The sequence below is a fragment of the Prinia subflava genome, chromosome 6 (genome assembly GCF_021018805.1).
Source record: "Prinia subflava isolate CZ2003 ecotype Zambia chromosome 6, Cam_Psub_1.2, whole genome shotgun sequence".
NCBI lineage: Eukaryota > Metazoa > Chordata > Aves > Passeriformes > Cisticolidae > Prinia > Prinia subflava.
In genome coordinates this window covers 14,848,837-14,874,990 of record NC_086252.1, presented here as the reverse complement: position 1 = coordinate 14,874,990, position 26,154 = coordinate 14,848,837, and the positions used below count along the sequence as shown (strand labels likewise).

At 41.6% G+C, this 26,154-nt stretch overlaps 1 protein-coding gene across 6 annotated transcripts in view; it reads right to left on the bottom strand.

Moving 5' to 3' along the window:
- Window positions 1-26,154, bottom strand: part of PIKFYVE (phosphoinositide kinase, FYVE-type zinc finger containing) — a 64,002-nt gene that overhangs the window by 19,731 nt on the left and 18,117 nt on the right. For 5 of the 6 annotated variants that reach the window (XM_063400391.1, XM_063400392.1, XM_063400394.1 and 2 more), the window contains 16 exons: window positions 24,534-24,672; window positions 21,805-21,962; window positions 20,884-20,995; window positions 19,093-19,240; window positions 18,431-18,598; window positions 13,171-13,233; window positions 11,802-11,931; window positions 11,280-11,460; window positions 9,886-9,960; window positions 9,123-9,230; window positions 8,224-8,364; window positions 7,449-7,575; window positions 5,028-6,214; window positions 3,539-3,639; window positions 2,266-2,337; window positions 738-909 (listed from right to left, as the gene is read on the bottom strand). In XM_063400391.1, the coding sequence (XP_063256461.1) occupies window positions 738-909; window positions 2,266-2,337; window positions 3,539-3,639; window positions 5,028-6,214; window positions 7,449-7,575; window positions 8,224-8,364; window positions 9,123-9,230; window positions 9,886-9,960; window positions 11,280-11,460; window positions 11,802-11,931; window positions 13,171-13,233; window positions 18,431-18,598; window positions 19,093-19,240; window positions 20,884-20,995; window positions 21,805-21,962; window positions 24,534-24,672 (3,082 nt within the window). The remainder of the gene's footprint in view (window positions 1-737; window positions 910-2,265; window positions 2,338-3,538; window positions 3,640-5,027; window positions 6,215-7,448; window positions 7,576-8,223; window positions 8,365-9,122; window positions 9,231-9,885; window positions 9,961-11,279; window positions 11,461-11,801; window positions 11,932-13,170; window positions 13,234-18,430; window positions 18,599-19,092; window positions 19,241-20,883; window positions 20,996-21,804; window positions 21,963-24,533; window positions 24,673-26,154) is intronic. The other variant, XM_063400393.1, reaches the window with a different exon arrangement.

Genomic DNA, 26,154 nt, shown 5'->3' with positions numbered 1-26,154 from the left:
ATCTGTAAATCCAACACCCGTGTTTAAGGCAGCGTAAGTAGGTGACCTGAGTCAGCCACATGGGTAATTCAGATGCTTTGCATTTCAGGTACTGCTTGAATCTTTTTTCATTAAGTTTTATTCTTGTCTCTTTGAAGGCTCTTATGTTTAGCTAGACATGAGTGTCCAGTTAGCAATGTTTTCTTAGCTAAATTACAGAACAAGTTTCAGATAATGCACAATCTTACTATCATGTGGGCTTTTTAAAGTAATTTAATATTTCTCTAATGAAGATGTTACTTTCTAATGACTACTAAGAGAAGTCCAGACATGACATTGACGCAATGTAGGCTGTTCAGCCCACAGCAGATCAAAGAACAGCAAGTGGCTTTAGCCAATTATTATGCCAGCAGGTCTTGGTGTCTGCCCCTTCCCATATGCTCATAAAGATTCACTGCAAGAAAGGGACCATACTCTTCACCTCTAAGTAGGCAACATCATTTTTTCTGCTTAGATCTGACTGACTCTCAGAGTCAGTTTTGATACTTTCTAACAAGACTACCTCACACAAGATTTTTCACCCTCAATGGCCCCAGTTCTAAACATATGTACATATGTACCAGTAACAGGTTTTCTGCCAGTGTAGCCACAGCTCCAGGCATGAGCACTTCCTCAAAAACGGTGCCTTTCCATAAAAGGCCAGTCACAACAAGAGTACTAAACTGGAATAGCAATGATTCTGAAGTCCACAACCTTACCTGTTTGCACAGTCTGCACCAGGAGTAGGTAAGGATGGTGTGCTGGTACCCAGGGACAGGGGAGTCCAGCTCCTTTAGCACAATCTGCACACAGCCCTGCCCGTGAACAAAGCGACGAATGTGGTGCACCATTGGAGTTTCACAGAACATGCTGGGGCACTGGTAGGAAGGCCTTGCAGAGAGAAACAGAAATATTTATGAATGATCACATACCAGGCATTGCTGAAGTACTCATTCAACAGATCTAACATGCCTTTTAATATCATGGTACTACTTATCTTAACTGTAAAAGAGTTTTCTAAGCCTGTAGTGAAGGCTGTTTCTACAGAGCAATTTAGAAGTAGCACGTAGTGAAGCTGCACTAACAGCAATGGCCGTATAGGTCCCAAAAGCAGTGACTAGATACTGGTTGCTGTCACCTTTTTACAATGGATCACTTTCTACCAAAATATTCTGTATAAGGATTAAAGCACCTACGGAAGTCCTTGGCACCAAATTAAAAGACTGCTTTAGCAGTGTACCGAAGCAAATGCTACCGAGGACAAAGATGTGACAAAGAGCCCTCAAAATGGCAATGTTTTAGCTACTGAAGGAACAGGTAAGCAACACAGTACCATAGAACATCTCTGAACAGTAAAACTCATGACCTTTCTTTGGATGAGTTTTTTTAAGTCATGGAAGAAAGACCAATACCAGAAAAATAAAAGCTGAATTGTTTAGGTACTGAAGTCAGATAAGGTATTCTTCAAAACCAGAAAGAGCCTGAAAAAGCTCAGATTCTCCTTGCTCATGTGAAAAAACAAAGGATTTTAATTACTGAAACTATGGAGATTGAGAAGCATTCACTTTAGCACACACTACCTAATGAGCAAGAATTTAAAAGTGGGCATCTAAGCTCCTTCTCACTGATCACCACAAGGAGAATTACTTGCTCCTCCAGAAGGCTGAGCACTGAGAGCCTTCTGCTACTGCAAGCAGCCAGTGCAGAGAACAGAGTAAGCTTTGTCTTCTGAGCAGGTTACCTATCCAGCTTCACAGCCTGCTGAGACTCTGCATGGGGTTGTGACAGCCCCAGTTATTACAGAAACGTAACAGCTGACACCTCTGTGAGATGAATTAAATGACACAGTACTTTGCCAGGGCTGAAAGTGTTCTGGACTGTTTACATTGGCCACCTCACACATATGACAAAGCCTTACTCTGAGACACTAAATGACTAGTGTTACCCAACAATTGTGTGAACTTTCAAAGAGGAACCTCACAAAACTGTGACCAGTACAGTTGCTTGTCTTGAAAAACACACAGTTGGAACATGTGTCCAGACCCCTAACTTGGCCCTTAAACCCTAATTGCCACAAGAAGTGCTTAGTGAATACATTTGTCTTTATGAACTTACAAACCTTTTTTCATAATCTGTTTCACTTCCTCATGAAGGGAAGTAAGAAGGACAGGACCAAAACAGGAAAGCAATGGATGTATTTGCTTGTAACAAGTGAGCATGAGTGAATTAGAATAAATTCCTCCTTACCTGAAACAGTAGCGCTCCAGGAAAATCCCTAGAGTTAGGTCATTTTTCCCATAGAACTCCATGGTCACAATCCTAAAGCAGAGAAGAAAAGCTTTAGAGACTGGATGTCTCTAAAAGTCTCTACTGACTTAGCTGTGCAGTAGCCTTTAGATGCACAGTTCTACACCCACTGCTGGCTTGTTTACAGCCCTGTACAGCTTCAAAGATTTTTTTTCCACTTAACTACCCTTCCTAGATCCCTTGCTGTCAGGTTTGCTAATAATGAGATCAAAGTCCTACTAGAAAACTTTAAACTTGACATTTAAAAGTCCAATCCAATTCAACTGCAATTCTGAAGATTATCTTCAAAAATATCTAGGCACAGAAGTCTAAATAGCTTTAAGCTTCAAGCACTAATGTTTAAACAGCTACAAAAATGGTTCATCCAGAACATGAAAAAAGCCTCAAGAAATCCTTATTCTTCTAGAATATTAATAGCAACTTTAGCTTTCCCAGAAGCTGACCAAGGTGACCAAGCCATTTAAATTGTCTATCAGTTTAAGTGTCATAATTCAGGTATCCCCATCATCACTAACTTACATCCTCTAATTGCTGCTTAGCGAGCATATCACCATCTTCTTTGGTTCATTTCTAAACTTTTACAGGAACTTTAGACCTTTCCCTGTAAGAAGGTCATCTCTTTCTTTTCACCTAAGTTAAACCATAAAATCAACTAAGCTAATGATTAAACACTAAAACCTGTCCTGTCTAGTAGAGATAAAAGTGTGTCATAAGTTGCACACAATTAGCAAATTACAGCCCCCTAAACTGGAAATAAAGCTCTTAATACTGATGACTACAGTATGAGAAAGATAGCAATATATACCAATGCCACTAATGGATAATACTATCTACAAGTATTCTAAGATTCTCACAAGGCTCATTTTTGGGTTTGGATGTTGTCCTGTGTTCATTTACACTAACTCTTCCCCACAAGCCTGCACGCAGTGCTCCCCACACAGAGACATTACTCTGCAGTGAACACCAACTAAAGCACTTGGTTTCAGGCTGGGCTTTCTCATTCATGCCTTGGGTACTACAGAGGTTGCACAATACTGCTGCAGATTCACCTGACCACACAAGACAAAGTCTTTTGGCAAAAGTTCCTGCTACAGGATGGGGACAACCTACCAAGAAGTCCTCAAAAAAATACTGCTATGAGGCAGGCACTGACTCTGACTTTGAGAAGGAAAGAATAGCAACTATCCAAGCTGTAGAGGAGTAGATTTTATACCAGGGGCTAACACAGGCACTTGGAGCATTGCTGGACTGAGCAGAAGAGCTGCTGAAGAGAACACAGAGCCTCTGATGGTTTACTGGACTCAGGCAATCCACCTAGTAGAGAAAAAACAACTCATTCACTGGTTACAGACACCTCCACTCACACACAACTTCTGTTGACAAAATCCTCCTCTAGTAATTTTATTCAAAGACAAATCTCTGCTTTCTCCTTTTGTACAGATTAATTTGGCATTATCTCCCAGCCTCAGGTAAACTTGTACTATGTATAATTGCTAACTGCCATTTTTAGAACAACAAAATTCATATGCATAACAAAACCAATGAACACACATGTGTTTCTGTGGAAATGAAGCCAAGAGGAACAGAAAACAATAAAAGCTCCATGACAAACATAAAGAGTTTCTAAATAACTGTATCATGTAGGACATCTTGGATTCAAAACTCTGCCAATATATTATACTTGAGTTACTTATTCAGGCTACAGAAAGATTTCCATCTTTCTGTTCTCTGGGAAGAGATGTACCATTGCTGCTCTTGGAATGGAGCTGTTTCCCCTTCCACACCCTACAAAACTATGATGTTACTAAATACTTTTCTTTGATCACTGAATAAATTTAAAACAGCATCAACCAGTCTGATGCACAGCAAGGGCTACTCTTACAGCTTGTAAGATTATGGCCTGTGAAGCTACAGAGATCTACATTAGTACCAATTAAAAAGTGACTTCTGCTCATGAACACAAGGGCTAATTGGCTCAGGGACCAAAATGTTTGACTGTTTCAACAGATCAACTCTGCTACTCTTGTTCATTGACTGTTTTCCTAAACAGCTCACAATTCAATAAAGTCCCAAGATCCTTTTCTTAGATACAAGTTAGTTACTTTCATGGCAGTTTACCAAAACTTTAAATATTTTTATTACAAACACATACTCCCTTGCTTTGAAATTTCAAAGAAGATTCCTTCCCCTCTATTATGTGATTGTCATTTTTCTTCAGACCACCTAAACTTTTACAATCAATCAAGTACTTTAATTACAGCCTACTGCTGTTCCCATGACATTAAGCCCTCTGAAAATGAAAGTACATTTCTACAAATAACCAAACACAAGGAGCAAGAAAGCTCAGTTTAAGAAACTTCTTAAGGTTTGCTCCCTCTTCATGGACTCATTTTCAGAAATCAATTAGGTACAGCCCAGTCAAACAAGCAAAACTGATTCTGGGCTGGCTTTTCGCATTTCTCAAAGAAATTTTGCAGTCTCTTGTTCTGAATGATTGCAGAGCATCACAATCTAAAATGGAGTTAATACCCAGTCAAAAAACAAACAAACAAACAAACAAACCCAACCAAAAAAACAACAACTGAAGGAACCATAGAAAGAAACAAAAAAATCCCCTCTGGTTTAATACGAGACCCTACATCTTTTGTATACCATGAGAAACTGATGTAACTTGAGTTTTGAGCAGCACAACTGTGTCTTACCTTATGAGCCCATGAGGATTCACTCTGAGCCAGTCCCTTCTCCTCCTCTTCAGTTCTGCTCCCAGATTTTCCAGTAGGGACACTAGCCACATCCTTATTTTGGGCAAAAGGATCTATGCTTTTCTGTAGTATCCTCCCTCCTCTGGCCCGATAGTCAGCCAGCATCCTGGCTAAGCTCTGGCTATCACGTAGGTGTTCTGCTATTCTAGTATTAACCAACTCATGGGAAGGTAAGATTTGGATAGCCTTGGCTTGGGTACTCCCATTCCTCCCCTGTAGTCCAGAGAGATCCCGCAACAATTGCTTCTTCCTTCTGCTCTCCAACTCCTTGTACTCCTTATTGAGGAGAGGGGACCAGTAAACTTGCTCAGGAAAGTATTCCCGGGCAGGGCACCTCATGCCTTTTTCAGTCAAAAGAAATGGTTCACGGAACATCAGCACTGGAGAAATGCAGAGAATGACATCTTTCAACTCCTGCTTAAATGCTGCAGAGTAAGTTTTGAGACGATCCTCAGATGAAGTTACCTCTTCTGTGACATACAAACCAGTATCATCCTGGAGAGGGTCTCTGAAGACTCTCATCTGACCCTTGGATTCCTGTAAATCATCTGCCTGTTGAAGAGGCTCTAGTGCCTGGTTATCCACAGTGGCCAAGTGCTGGTCCATGCCATGGAGGGGCAGTGGGGATGTCTCAGGTATTGCATGAGGTACAGAGCTGAACACTGCAAATGGTGACTCCCCTTTGTGGTGCTCTTGCTGCTTGGAGGACACAGTTTCCAACTGATTGGTCTCTTGGTCACCTCTGTCAAATACACCTCTTGGTTCAGGCACACTGACCTCATCAGAGGACACTGATTCAGAGATTGCAGGCAGCTTTTCAGAGGATAGTTCAATGTCTTTGACCGCTGTGCTGAAGTCCTCACCATTGAAGAGATTCTGTTGTTCATTTTCATCTCCTGGCTCCTCAATAAGGGAGTGAAAGGAAGTGTTTTTGGTGAGAGTAGGGGGCATGGCAAACTCATCCATAAGAAATGAGATCTCCAGCTGGGAATGATAAGCCACACAGACCATGAAGATCAGAATCTCCTTCACACGAGCCAGCTCATACTCTGCAGCACCACACAACTTGATAGTGCAACCCAGGTGCTGGGGACACCCTTCAAAGAACATCAGGGGTTTTGTCTGATCTAGAAGTAAAACACGGGAATTAGGATGACAACTACAGCTAATCTGCTGTTAGATACTTCACACATCCATGAGACTGTAAAGGAGACTAAGAGCAAGTAACACTAGTCGCTCTAGAAATTCACATTGCTGTACTGAAATAAATTATTTTAGTAAGGAAAAAAAAGCACTGGCTATAAATCCTCTCCTGTTTTATAAAGCAAGCCATCATAAAGTCAAAATGAAGGCCACATGGAACATCCTGACCTAAACAGAGTATTCTAAGATCACTATAGACTCTGCACCAGTGGGCAAAAGAATCATTTCCCTCCCAGGCACACTTGCTCACCCTTACAAGTCAAAAGCCTATGACATTCTGAGGGCAATTTACAGGCTGGAAGGGGCAATGAGGAAGCACCAAGGGAAGCGTTCAAGGACAGACTGATGGAACTTGGAGCAATTTGGTCTAGTGCAAGGTCTAGTTCCTGCTATGGCAGAGAAGTTAGAACTAAGTGATTTTAAGGCCCCTTCCAAGGCAAACCTTTCTATGATTCTATGAAGAGATGCAAAGACTGCATCTCCACAAAGATCTGCATCCACAGCATTTATGTGTGCCAGCACCACTGGTAACCTGTCAAGCAGCATTTCTTCCTTCCTTTGCAGACTCCCACTGCCTAGGGGAGGTACAGAGAAAAATGAACCTTTCTTAAAGGTGCACAATGACTGGACAGGGGAAAGTGTGCACAACTTGCAACAAGGCAAATTTTGACTGGATTTGTTAAGGTAGGATCAGACAATCTTTTGAAGTCCCTTCCAACACAGGCTGTTCTATGATTCTCTTATTTCAATGCAGAAAAATTCTTTACAGTGAGGATGGCGCCCAGACAGGCTACCAAATCTCTGCTCTGCATTATTTTCAAGAGTTGGCTAACAAAACCCTAACAAATCTGATGCTGCACTTAAATTAATCCTTCCTGTTTTGAACAGGAAGTTGGACTAGACAAACTACAGTATGTGGGAAGAGAAAAAACAGTTTAGAAAAAAAGAAATTAGTCTAATTAAAATCTATGGAGTGTCTTTTATTAGTAAGACTGTGCTTTTCTCTACATAGGCAGTTCACTGTAATTCCAAGAAGTAACAGAAATAAAATGAGTAGGATGATCACACAAGGAAGCCAACAGTTCAGATCTGTTTAAAAAAGAGCAAGGCATTCATCCTTTCACACACATAGGCTAAGGCACGTCAAGCTTTACTCACCATTGGGCAACTGAAAAACTTGCATATAGAATTTATGACAGGTCCCCAGCTGAGGTTTGGTCAGCAGTTGATCCATTGACATCACTAAGTCACCCTGGGTCATTCGACTTACCCGGTCTAAGACTTGCTGTAAAACCGGAAAGAACGGTAAGAATCTACAAAGCACAGAGGACCCTGGCATCCTTATCTTGCTCTTAACAAATCAAAAAACACCAGCGTCATCTACAAAACCTCCCACTGAGATGCAAACTCTCAGTTAAACCCAGTGCCACAAACCCACATCCACAATATAAAAGAATCTCAGAAACACAGTGGGGTAGATATTTCTGGTGAGATTGTACCCTGCCTAGGACGCCTCACTTGCCTAGATCCAGATACCTGCAGGAGGTGCAGTGCAGTCAGCACAATGCTGGCTCTGCCAGGAGCTCAACCAGCTCCCCCAGCTGCTCTCTGTTTGGCTGCACCCTGCCTCACAGGGACAGAGGCTCTCCAGCAATAGCTGAGGAGCCACACACGATTTGCTACAAATGGGTATCAAAGTCAACTAGAACTAAACCAGAGTACAAGGACCCATCAAACAAGGACATGGCACAGTAACTGCAAAGAGCTGAGGAAAAAGTAACTCTCCAGATTTGCCTGTCTTACCTTCTTGGAAGATAACATTTGATTACAGAGGAAAATAAGACAACTCTTGGCTTTCTCCAGGGAGTTTGCTACAAGGAGCCATTAGAAATCTACCCCAAGGCTGAGTCTAACTCTGATCAGAAATGCTCACCGGCTTGACATTGATGACCAGAGTGATACCATGCTCTAAGAGCATGTCCTGGGCAATTCTGGACACAGTCTTCTCAACGAGGACCAAATTGGGCTGGACATCAACTATCCGCTGTACGTAGTTCTTCAAGAACTCCCTTTCCTGCAGAGAGGAACAAAGTATAGCAGTGAACTGCTGCAAACTCATCTGGAAAATAAACCCACCTTAATGCTTAATATTACTTTTCACTTTGTTCACATACTATAAAACAGCTTCCTATAAAACAGCTATCCAAAAAACACCATCAGTAATCCAGTGTGAACATTTTCCCACTCCCACAGCACAACACTAGTTTCTCAGTAATATTTTATAAGCATTTCATAAAGAAAAGATCTAGGTACTTCTGTGTTTTCATATTTAAGGCACATCCCTGCCCACAGGGGGAGGGCACCTGTTCCAAAGTGACATTTTCTAGTTCATCACTCCATTAGGTTGGTGGTTGTTCCGCTTTTTCAAGCTTGACAAAAAATAACATGGGTGTGACCTAACCCCCACCTATGCTAACTTTTCAAATATTTCTTCACACACCTAAACCTAATCTAGCTCTAATACTGTATAAGGAATGTACAGATCAGAAGGTTTCAATAAAAACAAAAGTTCTCTAAAATGTTGCCTTGTGAGAATCAAAAGCTCATGTGTTCTCAGGACATGTAACTTGAGGACAAAAACCCTCAGTGATAGGCTACAAGTCTGCACTGTATTTACTGCAGCCGCTCTCTCAGCTAGCTTACTAGAAGAGGAAAATTCTCTCTTTTCTGTGCAATCTCACTCATTCAACTCCACCTCACACACTGAAAAAACCTGCACTAATCATGATTTTCTTGGGGTTATTTTAACCAAGAACAAAAGCATACACTCACCTGAAGTACTATAGGCTCTATGCAGGTAAACTTTGTTTCTTCTCGATAGAGGTACTCTATTGAGCATTTTAGCAGCAGAATTCTGGGATTTTTTAAGCAAGAGTTCATCTAAAAAAGACACACAAATAGTTAAAACAAAAATACAAATACCTGGAGAGGAAGAAGTATACAAGAAAAAGAGACAGACTTCCCACGATAGGTCCCTGCTACCCCCACTTCCCCTTAAAGTGCCTCAGCTATCACCCCCTGCAGACCCAACTACACATTCTTCCTTCTTCTGAAGTTCTTACACCCAGTTGTTGGAATTCCCCAGGTACTGTTCATAAGCAGGCAATGCTAGAGAGGATTTTTAGTCACTGCTGAGAGCCCCAAAGTCTTGATACACTTGATTCATACAGTTCACTTCTATCTTGCCCTACTGCATTAAAGACTTATTTTACTAAACTATTCAAAGTCAGAACCACCAATACCTTCTACAGCTAAAAGTTGGGGTAATTATTAGATGCCTCATGTTGTGGCAGGGGTGGAAAGGATATTTTTCTATACATACATGAGGACAGTTTCTCCTCCAAAATCTCTGGGTTAGAACAGAAAACAGCTTGGAAAAGAAATGCTTTAAAAGCCATTCTTGTCTGGGGACTCAAAGCAGAGAAAACTCACAAACCTCCTAGATGGTGAGAGAACCTTCCTGACACAAAAAGCAAGTCAGAGCACCCTTGTTCCCACTGCATGCAGTACAGTAAGATTAATCAAGCTGCATTACCTTTTTGTGTGCAACATTCTTAGTGCAAACAAATCCATTCACCACCATGGAGTCAAATTTCTTTCCACCAGGAATCTAACAAAGCAAAGAACATTTTTAGAACTGTCATACACTCCCCACATCTTGTAGTGCAGTAAAGTTAATATGTAGAATACTTATTGTAGGTGATGTACAAACTTCGGCTACACCCTCAATTACCAGATGAGAGATCAGATACAGTCATGCTGGACACATAAGTCTTTCCCTTTAAAGCCTGGCAAACATGAAAACAAGTACTGAGTACTAGGATTTCTACACCTCTCCCAAGAGATGCTCCTTTGTTAAACCAGTAGACTCCAGCACACGACAAGGGAACCTAAATTTGACAAGCCAGGAGGAGCATATACCTTTGCACATGCCATTTCTATTAACAACAAACAGATTGTAAGGAAAGGGAGGAAAAAATATAAAATAAAGAAAGAAAACTAAAAAAACCTCTACCTACCAATTGAACACATCAAACAGTTGATGACTGACGTGCCTGCAGTCACAGGCAATCCCAGGCATAATGAACAGCATGAAACAGGTTTCTGAATAACATGTTTCAGAGGACATTCATGTGAAAATAGCAGACAGCTATGAAGAGCTTTCACCTCTGAACAACTGCTCTTTGAACTGGAGCTTCAGGTGAAGCAGGAACAAGTGGTGCTGCCCAAAGAGATGCCACTCTACCATCAGAATCACAAGGTTCTCCTCAAATCTCATGGCTTTCAAACAAGAGTACTGCTGAGATGAGTTTGGCCAAAGAAAACTAAGCCCAAATCTTCAGTGTTCAGTTCCATTAACTCCCTGGATGTTATTTTCACATCAGACTCTCAGAAGGAAGTTTGCATGCCAGAACTCCAGACTTACAGTTCAACAGTGTCAACACTGGGCCATCTGGCAGAACCGGATACACCACTCCATAACAATTAAATTTTCCTCTTGAAGAAAGTCATCATACTCGGCTTGGGAGTCAAATCCTCCATAATGGATAGGTACATGGCAATAGATTACTGCACCATGTCCTGGGAGCTACTTATCCAGCATTCAGTATATCTCCAATTCAAGCCCAAAACAAGCAGAAACCCAAAAATTACCCAAGTCATTATAGAGGTTTACTACTCTTTGCTACCTTCTGCAGCCTACAGCCTGAAAGAAGAGGTCAGCCTCTGTGCATTAAAGCACTTTTCACAGCATGCCAAGTTCCCTCTGTGCAACTTTTTCTACAGCCCCACCTTATCCAAAGGCCAGGTCAGCCAGGTGCAGTACTGAACATGCTGGGGGCAGTGGAAAGGGGGCTATTTCCTTCAAACAAGGGGTACTGCCAACAGCTGCACCCTTTTGTTTCCCTACATCCACTGCTTGAAGCTTACTTTTTTGATGTGGACAAACTGGCGGATATCCATGTCATCATCCCTCTTCTTGACATCTGGCCGTACCGTTTGAACCACCTGGCACACCACGGGTACAATAATATCCCTCCAGGACAGTGACAGGGACTCATTGTACAGAAGCTGCTGAAGCAGTGCCATCATGTGGTTGTGATTAGCAGACCTGTAAAAAAGGCAAAACAAGTAGAATTCTCATTTAAAAATATATAAAAATACAGTGTAGTGATTAGCTCAAATCACATTTCAGAAGTAAATTTCTTAACATTTATTATAATGCAGAAGTTCTGTGAAGGAACAGTTGCCTAGAATGTCCTACAGTTAGTCTACTCGATATATAAATATCACAAGACAAAAAACACAACCAAAATACACTGTAAAAATGCTGTGTTCTTAAAGCAAATTAGTTCCTTGTATTAGTTCCTTCCACTGAAAGTTGGCGGAATAGAGGGGCTTCAGAAATTGTTACTCAAGATACACAAATTCCTTTTTCTACATGTTCCTTACAGCAGCCTTTCCATGGCTTGTTTCTCCCCATTCTCTTCCCTCAGAAGATCCAGATTGCTGTGGTGCCAGCCTAGGGGTGTGAATAAGAGTTCTTTGGACTTCTCCTCCACCCTCCTGTTGAATAACGACTCTGCAAGACACAAACAAACCTTGTTAATGTAAGGTCACAGTTGAATGCTTCTGTCTTTCTGAAAGGCTGCTTTGAAAAGGAAAGAATTTACTAAGACATAAGTCTAGGCCTCTAGAAATACTGCATTTAAGGTGGATGTCACGGTCCTCAGTTTGAAGGGGACTGACACTTTCGATCACTATATTGTGTAGTAACTCCTTAGACGTGTACTCTGTTTTACAGTACCAAAATTAGAGGTTATTTCAGCACAGTCTGTGCCTTGGAAGAGTTACTAGGTTATTTCCTGCACGGTTATTATGATATTATAGAGGCAAATTATAAACTTCCACATTGACATAATGGCTGACTATATTACAAGTCATTTATACTAGTAGTGTATAAATCTTCATCAAGCAAGTATGTAAGCCTTCAGAGTTCAAGCTTGAAACTCCTCAGTGTTAAGCAAAATCTTCAGACAATAGTAATCCAAGGAGGACTACTGAAGAAAAAGACTTAAAAAACAACAATTAACTTCTTCCAGATGCTCCACACACAAAATTAGCTGTGTAGAAGATTAATAGAAGCTACATTGATTTCCCTCTTCCTTCTGCAAAAGCTCAGTAAAAACTAAACACCAGTTCAATCCAAGACTTTATTTTTCAGGCTAGACAGACATTGGAGTTTCTTCCTTATCTCCTCCTCCTATGAATGCACCAAAATCAATAGCATTAACTCGGGGGGGAAAAAAAGCCCACGAGTGCATCTGGCCACTAGAAAACATGTGGGTTTAAAAACTCATAAATGCATGTAATGGCCTTTCATTTCAGAAATAGTGATGATGGTGGTGATAACAAGAAACCCTGAAAGATTTAAGAGAAGCTTTAAGCTACTCTGTAGAAGCAGTGCAATAACTGCATCACATCTTCATTTGCTTGCACAGGAAGTTAAAAATCAGCTACACAAAGTTGTTGGTGGAGAAACCATGAACAGACTTGCCACTTCCACTCATTTTTCTAAAAAAGTAAAAGCTTTTGTTTGAGTCTTTTTGAATGCAGGAGTCTGAGAACTGAAAGAAATTCAAGCTTGAAAGTGCATTCAAAAAAGTCTAAGTATCATTTATACATCAGTTTTGCCACAAATAACTTCAGATTTACTGTCAAGTAAATATTTTGAAAGGGTCAGTGGTCTATTAAAGGAGTATTAAGGAATTCCCAGCATTATATTAAAAACATAACAGCAGCATTTGAAATTTTTCCTTACCTTTAATAAAAGCGTCACTTATAGAGAACATCTGCTGCCCTCCGTTTTCAGGATTCAAATACTCTGAAAGAAGAGAGAAGAGGGATATAGGTGGAGACAGAAAAAAAAAGACAGGTTACACTGGTGTGCCCATATAATTACAATGTACACGCCCACACCAGAAGAAGCAGCATTACTCATCTAAATGTTTAGTCACCAATTTAGCAACAGCTTGGTGAGTGGTTAAGACAAGAATATCCTCTCATTCTTGTTTTAACAAAAAATTCTACGATGACAAGAAAATAGTGCTTATTAATGTGAAGAAACAAAACAAACAAAGCAGACGTGAACAAAGACTGAACTAAGAGTGCACTTTTCCAACCAACACAGACCATCCTTTTCTAGGCCTGAATACAAATGTGTTAAGATGTGATCAGACACCAAGGGAACGGCCTCCTCACTCGGGTCTAAAAATGCAGCTTCAGAGAACATTCTGGTCACCCACTCTATTGAACCATCTCAGACTGAGGGAGAGACCAGCCATAAGATTTATCTTCTACAATGTAGGAAAAAGAAGACAGACTACCTTTCAGGAGCTGAAAGTCTCAAGTCTAGAACAGCTCAAAGTGTTTTGAGGAATCCATGCTGACAGAGATGGACTGCCAGAAACAAACCAGAGCAAGAGACAGATCACTTGACACGTGGGAAACAGAGCCTAGTGCTAATAATGCCAAGGTTGTGGATTCAATTCCTGTATGGGCCATTCACCTAAAAGAGTTGGATTTGATGGGTCCCTTCCAACCCAGAACATTCTGTGATATCTGTGAAATAAGGATGAAGCTCCACCTACTACCCTCATTTAGCTTGCTAGATCTTGACCTTTCATGCTGACTGGGTACAAAACCCTTGTTTTCTCCAGAAGCCATGAGCTTGTTGTGCCTTTAGCTGGCTCCTTACTTATACAAAAAGAGGTTCTACATGAGAAAACAAGAGCAGTAGCCCAACTGCTTATACAGCACAACTACCTGAAGCGCTTTATCACCAACCCTTTATCATCTTTCCTGACAATGCTCCGGACCCATCATAAACAGCACACAAAGCCAGGCTGCTTTCAGACACCAACAGAAAGCAACAGAAAGCTGACAGCACATAAACAATCACAAGGCTCTGAGCAGCAGCACTCAGGAGACCCCTTTCATGCCACCATTTCAAATATCTGAGCTTGTTTGCAAATAGATACTCAATAGAGAATAACTGTACCAAAGAGAAGTTTCAAGCCTCCTTTGTAGATCCCTGTTTTTTTGAGATTCCTTTCATCTCTTGCTTACTTTATGAGCTCAGCATTACAATAAACCACTGCTTGATAAAAGCTGGCTCACCCTCAGCATTCATTCACCCACAGACTATCTAGAAAAAGTCATGTCATGCTCTACCTACACAAGAGCATCTATACTAGCACCTCCATCCCCCTCCATCTTGCAACAGCCTCAGGGCATCAGCTCCTACTGTAAACACACTTAAATTAGGTCTGGCACAGACCCCTGACTGGCACAGCCAAAGCACAAGTTATCCCCTGCTGAAACCTAACCTCAGTTGTGCTCTGGACAACGACATAGGTAGCACCTCCAAGCCACTTCTAGATTTGTAATGATCTAGGTTCTTTCATCTAGATGATCTTTAAGCTCCCTTACAACTTAAACCGCTCTATTATTCCTTTCAACACAACTTCAGCTCCCATAACTTCACTTCTGTTTGGTTCCCAGGGGAAGCTCCTGACAAGGTAAGATACCATACCTCTCCTTAGCCCACACAGATAACACACTCAGAAGTGTGAATCTGAGATGGTTTAGAGTGGCTAACACACATTTCTTACCTCACATCACCCCTACATGCATCGTGCTCCACAAACTGAGGAAGAAGGATGGGGAAATGTTCCTGTAGCTTATTTTATAACCTGAAAACCTAGGCACCTTCTCAAAAGATGAACCAAACAGGCTCCTGGCAACAGCACACTAAGCCTTGGCAAGCAATACCAAAAGGGAAGCGCATATGGTTACTCAAATTGTCTTCTCTTTCCCCCTCCTAACTACTTGCAGGCATCAAAAACTACCCAAAATACCTGGTACCATGATCAAGGGTATCTGTCTGGAATGATGTTTACAAAATAAAATTTAGCACACTGTTAACTGTATGTCTTCAAAAACAGCAACTAAACCTCACATATAAAATTTATCACATAATCTCTTCCCCCAATTTAAATGCAGAAAATAATCTTACTTTTTTTCTCCTTCTGATACGTACTGTGTCTTTAGGCAGATGATACTATAAATGAATCACTTTTCTCAGCTAACTCGGAGTCACCCAAATTTCATGGAAACACACCAGACATTAGTCAGCCTTTAACACCACAAGCAGTTCTGCCATTAGAGTACATGCAAACCACTCTGCTAAAACACAGCTGGTGGATACATCACCCACCCCTGCTTCAAAGCAGCTGACCTTTGTGACTCTGGGGAATTGCATATCCCTTGATCATTCGAGAAACCCACGAACTGCTTAGATCAAAGCTGACCTGAACTTCCAGCACTTAGATGTTTTTGTCAGTCCTCCCCACAATGAAATTACCGGAATTTACACAGCCCTAAGGAAACTAAATTACAAGCTTCAAGAGGAAGGTGGGATCTTCAGTTTCACTTCATTATTTCAAAGAAAGTCAAGTCACTGTCACCCACTCTAAGCACAAGAGACAACTCCAACACAATCAAGCTGAATAAGTGTGTCCATAACAGTCATAGGGAAGCTACTGATGCTGACAGTGGCAAACATCTCATGTCTCTCATTAACTAGAGAATTCTATTCTTAAAATAACCACCCGTTTTACATGAATACTTAACTATCCAGTTTTGGCTGTCTAATCATTGTGATATTCTAGCATCTAAGATGGCATCTGTTCTTTGAATATAGCCAGGATAATCAGAAAAACAAGGTGAAAATTTTAATATTAACTTTATTATATAAAGCTTCTAACTTTAATATATACAGAACAAAGTTTTCAGAGTCGTCTATTTCACTGGTCTAGGCACTGCAGCAATCACTGTAGGGTTTTGTCCCTCCTCATTACCCACAAAGTTTCAGTCAGTCTACTGCCAAGAAGTGTTTCTTGCTATTCAAGATATTGTCACTCATTTTACCTTGTTGGTCCCTGGTTAGGTCTTTTCTCTAGAGATTCTCATACCAGGCATTATAAACATTAACAAAATAAAAAAGGTACACTAATTTATCTCTATTTGTAGATATAGATTTTTCAAAAAGGGAAATCCATTCTCTGGGAAGAAATTATTACCAGTTTTCTACTACCAATTACACTCCTACACAATAACCTGGTTGAGAGACCACATGTTTCAGGAACATATACCAAATACCAGCAGAGATTCACCAAAGACATCAGAGTGCTGCCAGCAAACATAATTCAAAGGCAGAAGTCTGTTTCCTTTCAGTCCCCTCACCACTTGCCTTTTCTGCTGATCTTCTCTGAGTTCTCCACCACTAAAAACTTTCTCATAAGAGCTTTCTCACAAGAACTCACAAGAGTTCTGGCTCTGAGCAGCCTTGATTTGGTCAACAGTTTCCAAGAGAGAAAGGCTCTCCTACATTTCCCCTTCATAATGTACTACTCCTTGTATAAGGAGAGAAAGAGTGAAATGTATCTGAAACCAGAGAAACACCCTACAAGTCCTCTAACACTTGGCAGAGCCAAACTGACTACTGCCTGCTTTACTGCCATCACACACTGGTAAAGATAAACCTGCTACAGCTGTAAATTCACCGGGTACTGCAGCACACCTGGGCCTGTTTCAAGGTCAATCCAGCACCTCTCCTTCCTAAAAGGAATTCATTGGTAGCTCTCCCTCTCCTCAGCTTTCCTTCCCTGTAGATGCATTAGCTTTTCATTTGACCAGGGCATCAGCTGAAAACAAACTGAAAGGAACCAATAATGAGCTGGTGTCAGTAGAGCTGGCAACCTATTCCCAATTTTGGATCATCTGACATTAACTCAAGCTTTTGAAACTCTTCTGCTTCTCTCTTTGGGGGAAAATAAGCAATTAGATCTCCTTCCTTCTAGGCATATTTTTAGCAAATAACAAAAGGTGACTACAGTAGACATCAATAAATGTCCCCTCTAATTTGTTTCATTCTGCCCCACATGTCTAGCACACATGGAAAGTCAGCTGTGACCACTTCCTCCCTCACTGCCTTCAGAGACCATTTCAGTTTCAGAATATGCATTCTGTATGCAAGCTTAACCCGGATGTTCTATTCTGATTCACAGCAACACAAAAGACATGCTAAATTTTACAGAAGAATGAATTAATTAGGAGTACAAATTATTTAACACTGGATCGTCTTTTAAAGTCAGAAACACTGGAAGGGTGGGGTGAAACAACAATTAAGAAACTGCTTAGAAGCCGCCAGAGACACAAGTCTACAAAGCTGAGGTAGCCTTGTGTAAGGAAGCACAGCAAAGACATCAACTACTACCCAACATGTAAAGCAACTAAAATATACTAGACCCAAGCCAGTGGCAAGCCCCAGTTTCAGACAGCCCTCGAATCATTTAGAGAATGTAGTTGTCAACAGGCAGGCACATTATTTCTTCCATAAGGATGTTGCTTAGAGAGTCTTTCAGTTTAGTACTTCTTTAGGGGAAAATCCTTTCAAAGGCAGTCTTCAACACCAAGTATTTGATTTCTTCCTACTTAATTGGATGATCTCATTTGAAGAAATGCTATGTATATGGATTAAGTTAGGCCTTATTGTTTATTAGTGAGATTTTTCTGTAAAATGTAAGCATATTAAGGTACAATTTTAAGTCAGCACAGAACTCTTCCAAGTTAATCTTGTTCTTTTGTTCTCTGGGGTTTTATTTCTTGCTTGCTTTTTTAAGTTCCATCTCCAACTGTAGAGTCACGTATCAAACAGGTTTACGTGTGGGTTATTTTTCCACCCCATATGAGGAAATGTCTATTATGCACGGGCAAGTGACTTTGCTTTAATGGCAAAGAGAAAGTGACAGGGGAAATTACACACTCTGCAGAGAAGGCATTTCAACAGGTCTGTTGAGCCTCCTCAGAGGTGAGCACATCGAAACTGCAAGCAAGTGCCAGTTAACTATCCTATTTTCCCCTCTGTAAGACAGCTACGTAAGCAGTGTCCAAGTAAGTCAGTAATATCAGGGCCAGCTCTCCATCATGGGCAACTCCAGCTGGTGAGTACCTCGTACCTTTTTGGTCGGCAGGGTGAGGGGGCACATGTGGGTACTTGGAGTGCTTCTTGATATGGAAGTTCACGTTGTCCAGCTCCACGTTCAGGCTGATGGAGGCGGCAGAATCACTGTCCATTGTGGACTGGAAGCTGCTGACTGAAGTGCGCTTGCTAGGGCTGGCGGAGTCTTTTAAAAGTGTTGGGTGAGGGGGGAGATACAGGGAGGAGAAGGGTTCAAATGGGTATTATGAGGGTACCAGAGAGGAGAAAAATTGTCTTTAATACATAAAGACCGATGTGCAATAATACAGGAATACAGTATTTTCGTAGTTCTAATCTTGTCTTCATGGGGGCATGCTGACATACTGGACATTCTTTAGTGCACTACTACAGGGCCCAGATCAAGCAGCAGTCTGCCTCAGAAACAGAAGGCAGCAATTTACAGGCTTCTCCTTCATTAGAAGTATGAAGCTTTACCAGTTCCACTAAATTCAAAATACTGTATCCATTGTGAGAAAGTGGAAGAGAAGACAGGCTACAGCTTTCTTAGATCCTTACAGCCCCAAGCACACACAGCAAGACACACAAATAAAGCAAGACATGGTTAAGCTGCTAAGTCCTGAAGGACTGGGGACAACAGGGGAGAGGGCAGAGTGAGAACAAGACTCAGGTAAAACTTACTGGCTGAGTTGTCTTCCCCTTCATCAGCAATCTGCTCTGTGTCACTGTCATCAAACTTGATGTCTTTGAACCAGGATGGCTCGGAGTGGCCCTCTACAGAGTTCACAGAGTCACTGTCTGGAGATGGGGTTTCTGAAAACTCTGTGCTCTAGAAGACAAGGAAGGGAAAAACGTTATTAAAGTGCAGCCCTGCTGAAATGTTAAGCAGCCTACCACAAAGGCAGGTCAGGCATTTTAAAAATCAGAGGACACTCTCAGTGGCTGAGCCATGTTAGTCACAGAGTTAACCCCTTTGGTATAAAGTAGAAACTCTTTGGGATAAGAAACAAATACTTCTTTACAATTCCCAGAGACTTAGTCTCTGCCTACACTCTGCTTCTAAACAAATTGTGACTAAGTGGCACTAAAGGACAAGTTTATTACACTGCACATTTTCTGTCATCACATCCAGTTAAGCAGCTTTGAAAGCTTGCTGTCTCCAACCAACACACACAGCTTTTTGGTGGAGCCTCATTCTAAGTTACTGGAGCAATTATTTACCTGACCAATGTAGTCCCAAGAGTTTCAATCCAAGATGAGCTCTAGCTGAGCCTACTGTGTCAAAGCAAAGACTGGCCAGATTGCCAGAGAACCTGGAGACTACCTAAGTAACTTCCATCAGCCTTCCTGATGCCTCCAGGCACCTCAAAACAAAGTTATCATTGTCACGCCTCTGGCTGCAGTGAGTGCAGTAAGCAACTGAGTCAACAACACCATTTCTCCAGACTCTTGTCCAGAAGAATTGAGATCAGACAGTGCTCCAGCTGAACAAGAATTGACTTTAAACATATAATATAAGCACCTTACAAACAAGGATGCATAAGGGCTTGCTAGTTAAGGGCAAGCTTTCCCCAGGACAGTGAGACAGCTGACTAGCTGAGATACCAGACGAACCCCAGAGCAATCTCAAGGGAAGCCATGTGACTGTGTCCATATGACTGAAATGCATGGGGAAGACAAATGCTATGGCTGCAAGCTTTCTGTCTGAAGCCCAGGGGACAGCTCAGCCATTCTTCATTGTAAGAAGCTGAAGAACATGAAAGGCTCTTAACTGAAAGCTTTCAGTTAAGAGAGGCTACAAGAGATTCCTTGTTCAAACTAAAAAACCCAATACAACCTCTCAGGCCAGACTGCTCTTACCCCTCAGTAAGTTTGATTCCAGTGAAGCACAGTAGGACAGAATCTCTGATCATCAGTTCCTGCCTCCCCTCAGGTAACTAGCCCTGTTTGGGAGGCATGAAAAAGATCCCATCCTAAACTTGGATCATGTGGCTAAGGCACTGAATTCCTTGTTACTGCATCACTGGAGATCAGAAGGTTACCAGTAAAATATATCTACAACATATCCATCTGGATTTTTTAAAAGGAATTTTAAAACAGAAGATCATCATTGTGTCTCCATCACCAGCATGTGCACAGAGATTCTAAATTCTGCACATGACAATATAGCTGCCACAAGCACAGACTGTGCTGTCTTGAGGCCTCTGTAGATGTCCACCATGAGAGGCCTGGCTCTGAAGACCCTTTCCTTTACTTTAGGCAGTACCACATGTAACAACTCATTCTCCAGAGAAGACAGCCCCAAAGCTTTCTGGGCAAATGAACCTTCCTTAGGCTTCAACTCACTAAAGAAAAAGGCTTGGCCCCTTGTTTTCTGTACGGAAGACCTGACAGCTGTTGAGAACAGGATTAGAAAAGATTCTAGTTGACAGCCAAATCCAAGAACCCTTTCAGCTTTCCCACTCCTTTTACCTGCAAAGGTCTGTAGAGAGCATATTCATCTCTGAAGAGCTGATCATGATGACTGACACATTCCAGCCAACGTCCATCAACCAGTGCCTGTCCTATTGCAATGGCCTGGACCCTGGAAGTATAAGAATAGAGATGGTTCTCTATGTTTTACTCTAAACACTTATGGTTTATGACACAAGCACGCTACAAAAGGGAAGAGTTATTTGCTATGCACTATTTGTCCTGTCAGTATTCCATTCCCATGTTTACACAGACACTATTTACTATACTGTGGTGAGGCAGAACAGTGCACCAATTCATACACGGAGCTAAACAGAGAGACTGCCAGTACTCTGAACTCAGCTGAGGTATCCAACACATGATTAAGACATGTTGTTTGTGCTCCTCCAATATTGTTAATTTGAGTTATGTATACTGATCATCTCTGAAGGAGATATGTATACACATCTCTGAAGTGTTGCTCAGCACTTAAGAACTATCTCAGTTTTATCCCATTTTCACACAATTAAATACACAAGATGGTTTATATTCACCTACATGGTTACAAGTCTGCCAGCTCCACTGAAAATTTAGCTATCAAACACTATGAGTGTTTGATAGCAAACTTGCTCTTTGTAATACCACTGAACACCTTTGGACAATTTTTGTAATGTATGCACTGTTCTCCAAGTGAGTGATACTTGTCCCATAAGCTACCTCCCCTACTGGTTTCCAAACCAGACAGCCTCCAGTGCCCTGTTGTTTTGAGGCACAAGGAGTCAGAATGCAACCTGCTCTGGTAGGCAGTAAAGGGGAGATTTGGATTTTCTCTCTCATCTCCCTGCATGGGGCCTATCTCTAAGGTAGCCTACATGAGCTCAAACTCACCACCTCCTCTCACACAGACAGAGGACACCTGCTGTCCTAAAGCAGCAGGGTTACCTGGTGGTTATGTGCCCATTTCTCATGAGCCAGTTGACCAGCTCTTTTCCCACGATGCAGTTGGGATGTGTCCGCAGCCAGTAGCGGTGGTCTTGAAATTCCATACCGCTGTTATGATGGCAGATTTTCTTCCATAGATCTTTCAGCTGGACTGAGTCCTGGACAGCGAGACATGCAAGTTAATTACCAGTCTAATCTCAGCACTGGTTCCAAGGCCATCAACCCAGGCCTTCACATCAGCTTCTAGATCAAAAGCCCTCTATAAAAAGGCACAGAATCTAAGCCATTCTGCATAACCTATGCAAAGGTGCAAACAGAAATAGCAAAGAGATATAAAATCAGCTCTTTATTTCCTTCCATTTATGTCCAGTTGAGAACAATAAAAAAAACAAAGTGGGTACCCTTAGAGATAAGGTGGTTTTCAGGCAACATTTTGTACTGCCTGCAAAATACTTATGTCCTCACTACTGCCCTCTTGCACCCTATTTTTAAACTCAGGAGGTGAAAGCAAACATAGAGGATATCCTTGGCAAGAAGGTTTTTCTATATCGTCTGTGCTCAGCCCAGACACTGTGAACATATTAGTCCAATATCAAGACCAGATATAAAGCAAGTACACAGCAATGTCCACTGCTAGAATACCATCTCTTATTGAGGATCTGGTGTTGTATTGTCCATTATGAAGGTTTTTTAGGCACTGTTAGCTTTGGCCACTAAGAAAAAAACATGTATGTTCCTCTCAATTCAATTAACTGTTTTTGAATCTATGAATCTCTTCCTCTCACCACTTGGAACACTTCAGTCTATACTTAGAACTTATTTTGGAACCAGTTAAACATGTATGCCAACTCTTCTGTAGGCCATGCTCCATCCAAACTGAGCTGTCTCCCTGCACCTGGCCACTTTTGCCTTTCCATATGTGCCCTCATTTAGCACAGGACAAGCCATTATTGCAGGTAGAAACTGGGATCTGGGATTATTTTGACCAAGCAGCACACCACACGAAGGTTTGGAGAAGAGATGCTGCAGCTCACTTTCTCAAATGCCTCATTTGCTCTATTTTTGTGTAACAGAACTTTAATTAAATTTTAACTGGTTTTGACTTTTCAGTTAACTGTCAGACCCACGCTATTGCACTTTCTAAAGGGTGTCCTGAGGCTCAGGAGTGATGCTCCACTTTTATTACTGGATTGGCTTTCTGCTTTCAGTTCCAGCAGTGGCTGTTCTGGGTACTAGCCTAAAACCAATGCCAGCAGCTCCCCTTCCATACCAGGTACAGAGTCAAATGGATCCGTACCAGAACATGATAGGATCACACAATTTGATGCAATTGGACTCTCCACAGTTCGGCTGTCTTGTGGGGAGTACAGTAAACTGAAGAAATTGCTAGTACAAAGCAAATCCTTCCAACTCAAGGATTTTGACCTTTAGTTCACTGAAGTATGTGCTTATCCCAGTGTATGTACAACCTCCCCTATCTTTATTTTATGAACAAAGTTCATTAGTCTTCTGAATGGACTAGGTTAAGCTTTAAATTAACTCATGACATAGAGCGACTCCACACAGTAGGAACTATTAAGGCTATTAAACTAACAATAGGAATGCATAGAAAACCTTCATTAATTGACACTGTCTTCTGCTCTTACATGAACAAAATAGTACCAATCCTCTTCTTCCCCAAGAAAGAAAATGCACAGAAAATTAAACAGTGTGAAGCCAAAGAGCACCGGGACTTGAACATCTTGCTTCAAGTTGCATTCACAGAGGTTGGAATTTCCTTTTTCCTGCATTAACATACACACATGAAGCAGGGTGGTATAAAGACGTGCCTTAAACATGTTTCTCCCTCAGGTGGTTATCCATTTACCGAGCAGCTCAGAAAGGAGTTTTGTAACTAAACAGGAGTTAGTGTTTCTACACCCTCAGGCACACTTGAATGCATACTGCTGACAGCAGGCAGAACCTGGCAGCACAGAATGAGCCTGATTTTAAAAGGGCAATGGGGAGCAATCTTTTAGTGTGTGAAAAACAGTGCCTTCCCTTCTCTGCAACTTCTTGGCCTTATTTGTTGGAAACACTTCCCTTCCCTTTCCTTCCCTCAAAGAAAAGAAACAGGTTTTTACTGTTTAAAATTTTATACAGTAACTGCAACCTTCAACATTGCCTCTGGAGGGAAAAGATTATAGAATTACACAGAACACTGTTGCACATTGACTTTTCTTTTAAAAAGTACACCATTAAAACCTTCTACAAAATCTTTTACTTATTCTGAAAACAAAGGGAAGGACCAAGTTATGTTTTGGCCCAATAAGCTATAAGGACTTTAATTTATTCATCATGGTCTAACTATTTCAAAGCAGCCATTTAAAGCTCCTGATTACATGTCCTATGAAAATCTCAGCTTGAAGAAATACAAAAACAGGTCACTGCATTACAGCTGCAACCATGACAGGTCTAACTTAAAGAGCCATCATACATCAACTCTACACTTAGCAAGACTAAAACTGCAAACATTTGTATGCAAAACCCCATGAAACTTATTTCAGGAAGACAGTAATGTCCAAAGCAGCATCAATATTCTCCATCTCTGCTGTCCCTGGAGGAGAGGTCCAGGTAAGAGTGTTTAGAGAAGAGCCTTAAAAGGTAGCAAAATACTCCTGCTGCATGACACAAGGAAGGCCAACCTCACTGTCTTCACAGAGCAAGGCAAAGAGAAGCATGAAAGGTACCAGCAGGATTTTGCGCTCGTCCTCGCTGGTCTCTGCCTTCATGTGCGTGCGAGTGGCCTGCGGGCTGACCGATGTCTCGTAGGCAGGCACCATGGGTGACCCTGACCGGTCCAGAGACAGGTTTGTGATGCTGGCTGACCTGCAGGGCAACAGAAACAATTCAAGTGTAAGTACTCATCGTGTGGTGCTTCACCAGAGCAGGCCTTTATCTTATAGCACACTAAAAACCAGCTCGAGCCTGGGACACTGTTAACTCCTGTCAGTACAGACTGCTTAATGCTTCCTCCCTTGTCAAAGCTGAAGAAAGGCTCCCTAGGAATCAAGTGTATTGCTCTGGAACTGCTAAGGTAAGCATAAACATCTGTAAAGATCTTGTACGAAGCAGCTGGAACTAAGTTTAGGCACACCAATTCATGCATGTCTGTATTTAAATAGACTGGGGAAGGGATGGGCTGCTGGGTAATTAGAAGTGCCACCAGTTTAAAGACAAGACAAATGTCAGCGAGGGTGGCCAACACTCAGATCCCTGTAATAGAGCACTGTGATTTCCTCCTCTCCTTGTTCCACTTAAAAGGCCTTGTCCTCAGCTCTCAAATACTTGGATGAAAGCTTGCTGAGTCTGAAGTTTGAGCACTTGTTCCCCAGAGTGGCTAAACCATTTTCTGAAGCTGGAGGTCGCTGCAGCTGGCAATCCTCCTTGTACCAGGAAATGGAGCATCCCCCTTACCTCAGCCCAGCTGTTAGGAAATCTTGGCTGTGCCCTCCAGCACAAACACACCATTTTGCAATTATCATTGCGAAGTTACAAATGCAAACACAAGTTCCAGATACCTTCTGCTCTATTAACCCACAACTACACCTGAGACTCTGAATAACTGGAGTGCAACTTCTCATCGCACAGCAGCAATTGCAGTGTAAGCTATCAGTGCTTTCACTCAGGAGTGAGGACAGAAAACATTTCTGCATATATCAACAGGGAAACTCAAAATGCCAGTGCTGAACTGACTGAAGAGGCTTGCACCAATCTCATGAAAACAGCTGCCAGCCTCTAGCCTTTGAATGAAACTTTGATAACTTCAGAGAGCTTGCTAACTGGCTAACAGACATACTATAACTATTGCCAAAAATTCTCCATGGATGATGTGGCTCAGCCCAGCCCTACTTCAGTTTTTATACTGCAGAGTTATGCAGCTTAACAGAAAGCATCCTAATGCACAAGATGAGGCTAACGTGAAAGTCCATAACTAAGCACTCCTCATATTGTTTTGCAACAGCTGCTGTAACTGTGCCACATACCTATAAGCAGCAGGGATTTTTGGGGGGGGGGGGTGTAAGCAAGTTAGAACAGTGAGATTGCACATCTGTATCTTTATCATCAACAATTATATCTGGGCCTTTATTATATATCTTTATTTAAAACAAAGAAGGAGATTTTGCAATGAAAATGCTTATCCTTTAAAAGGATCTGCAAGGGAGCTGTTTGAAGCCTGCTTGCAACATTTGACTGTTCTGCTGGGGTTTTCCCCCCTCATAAAAACCAAGACTGAGAACACAGAACACATTTCCCATCCATACGGAAAACAAATAGCAATATGTAGCTTCTGTTAGCTGCCTGTAAATG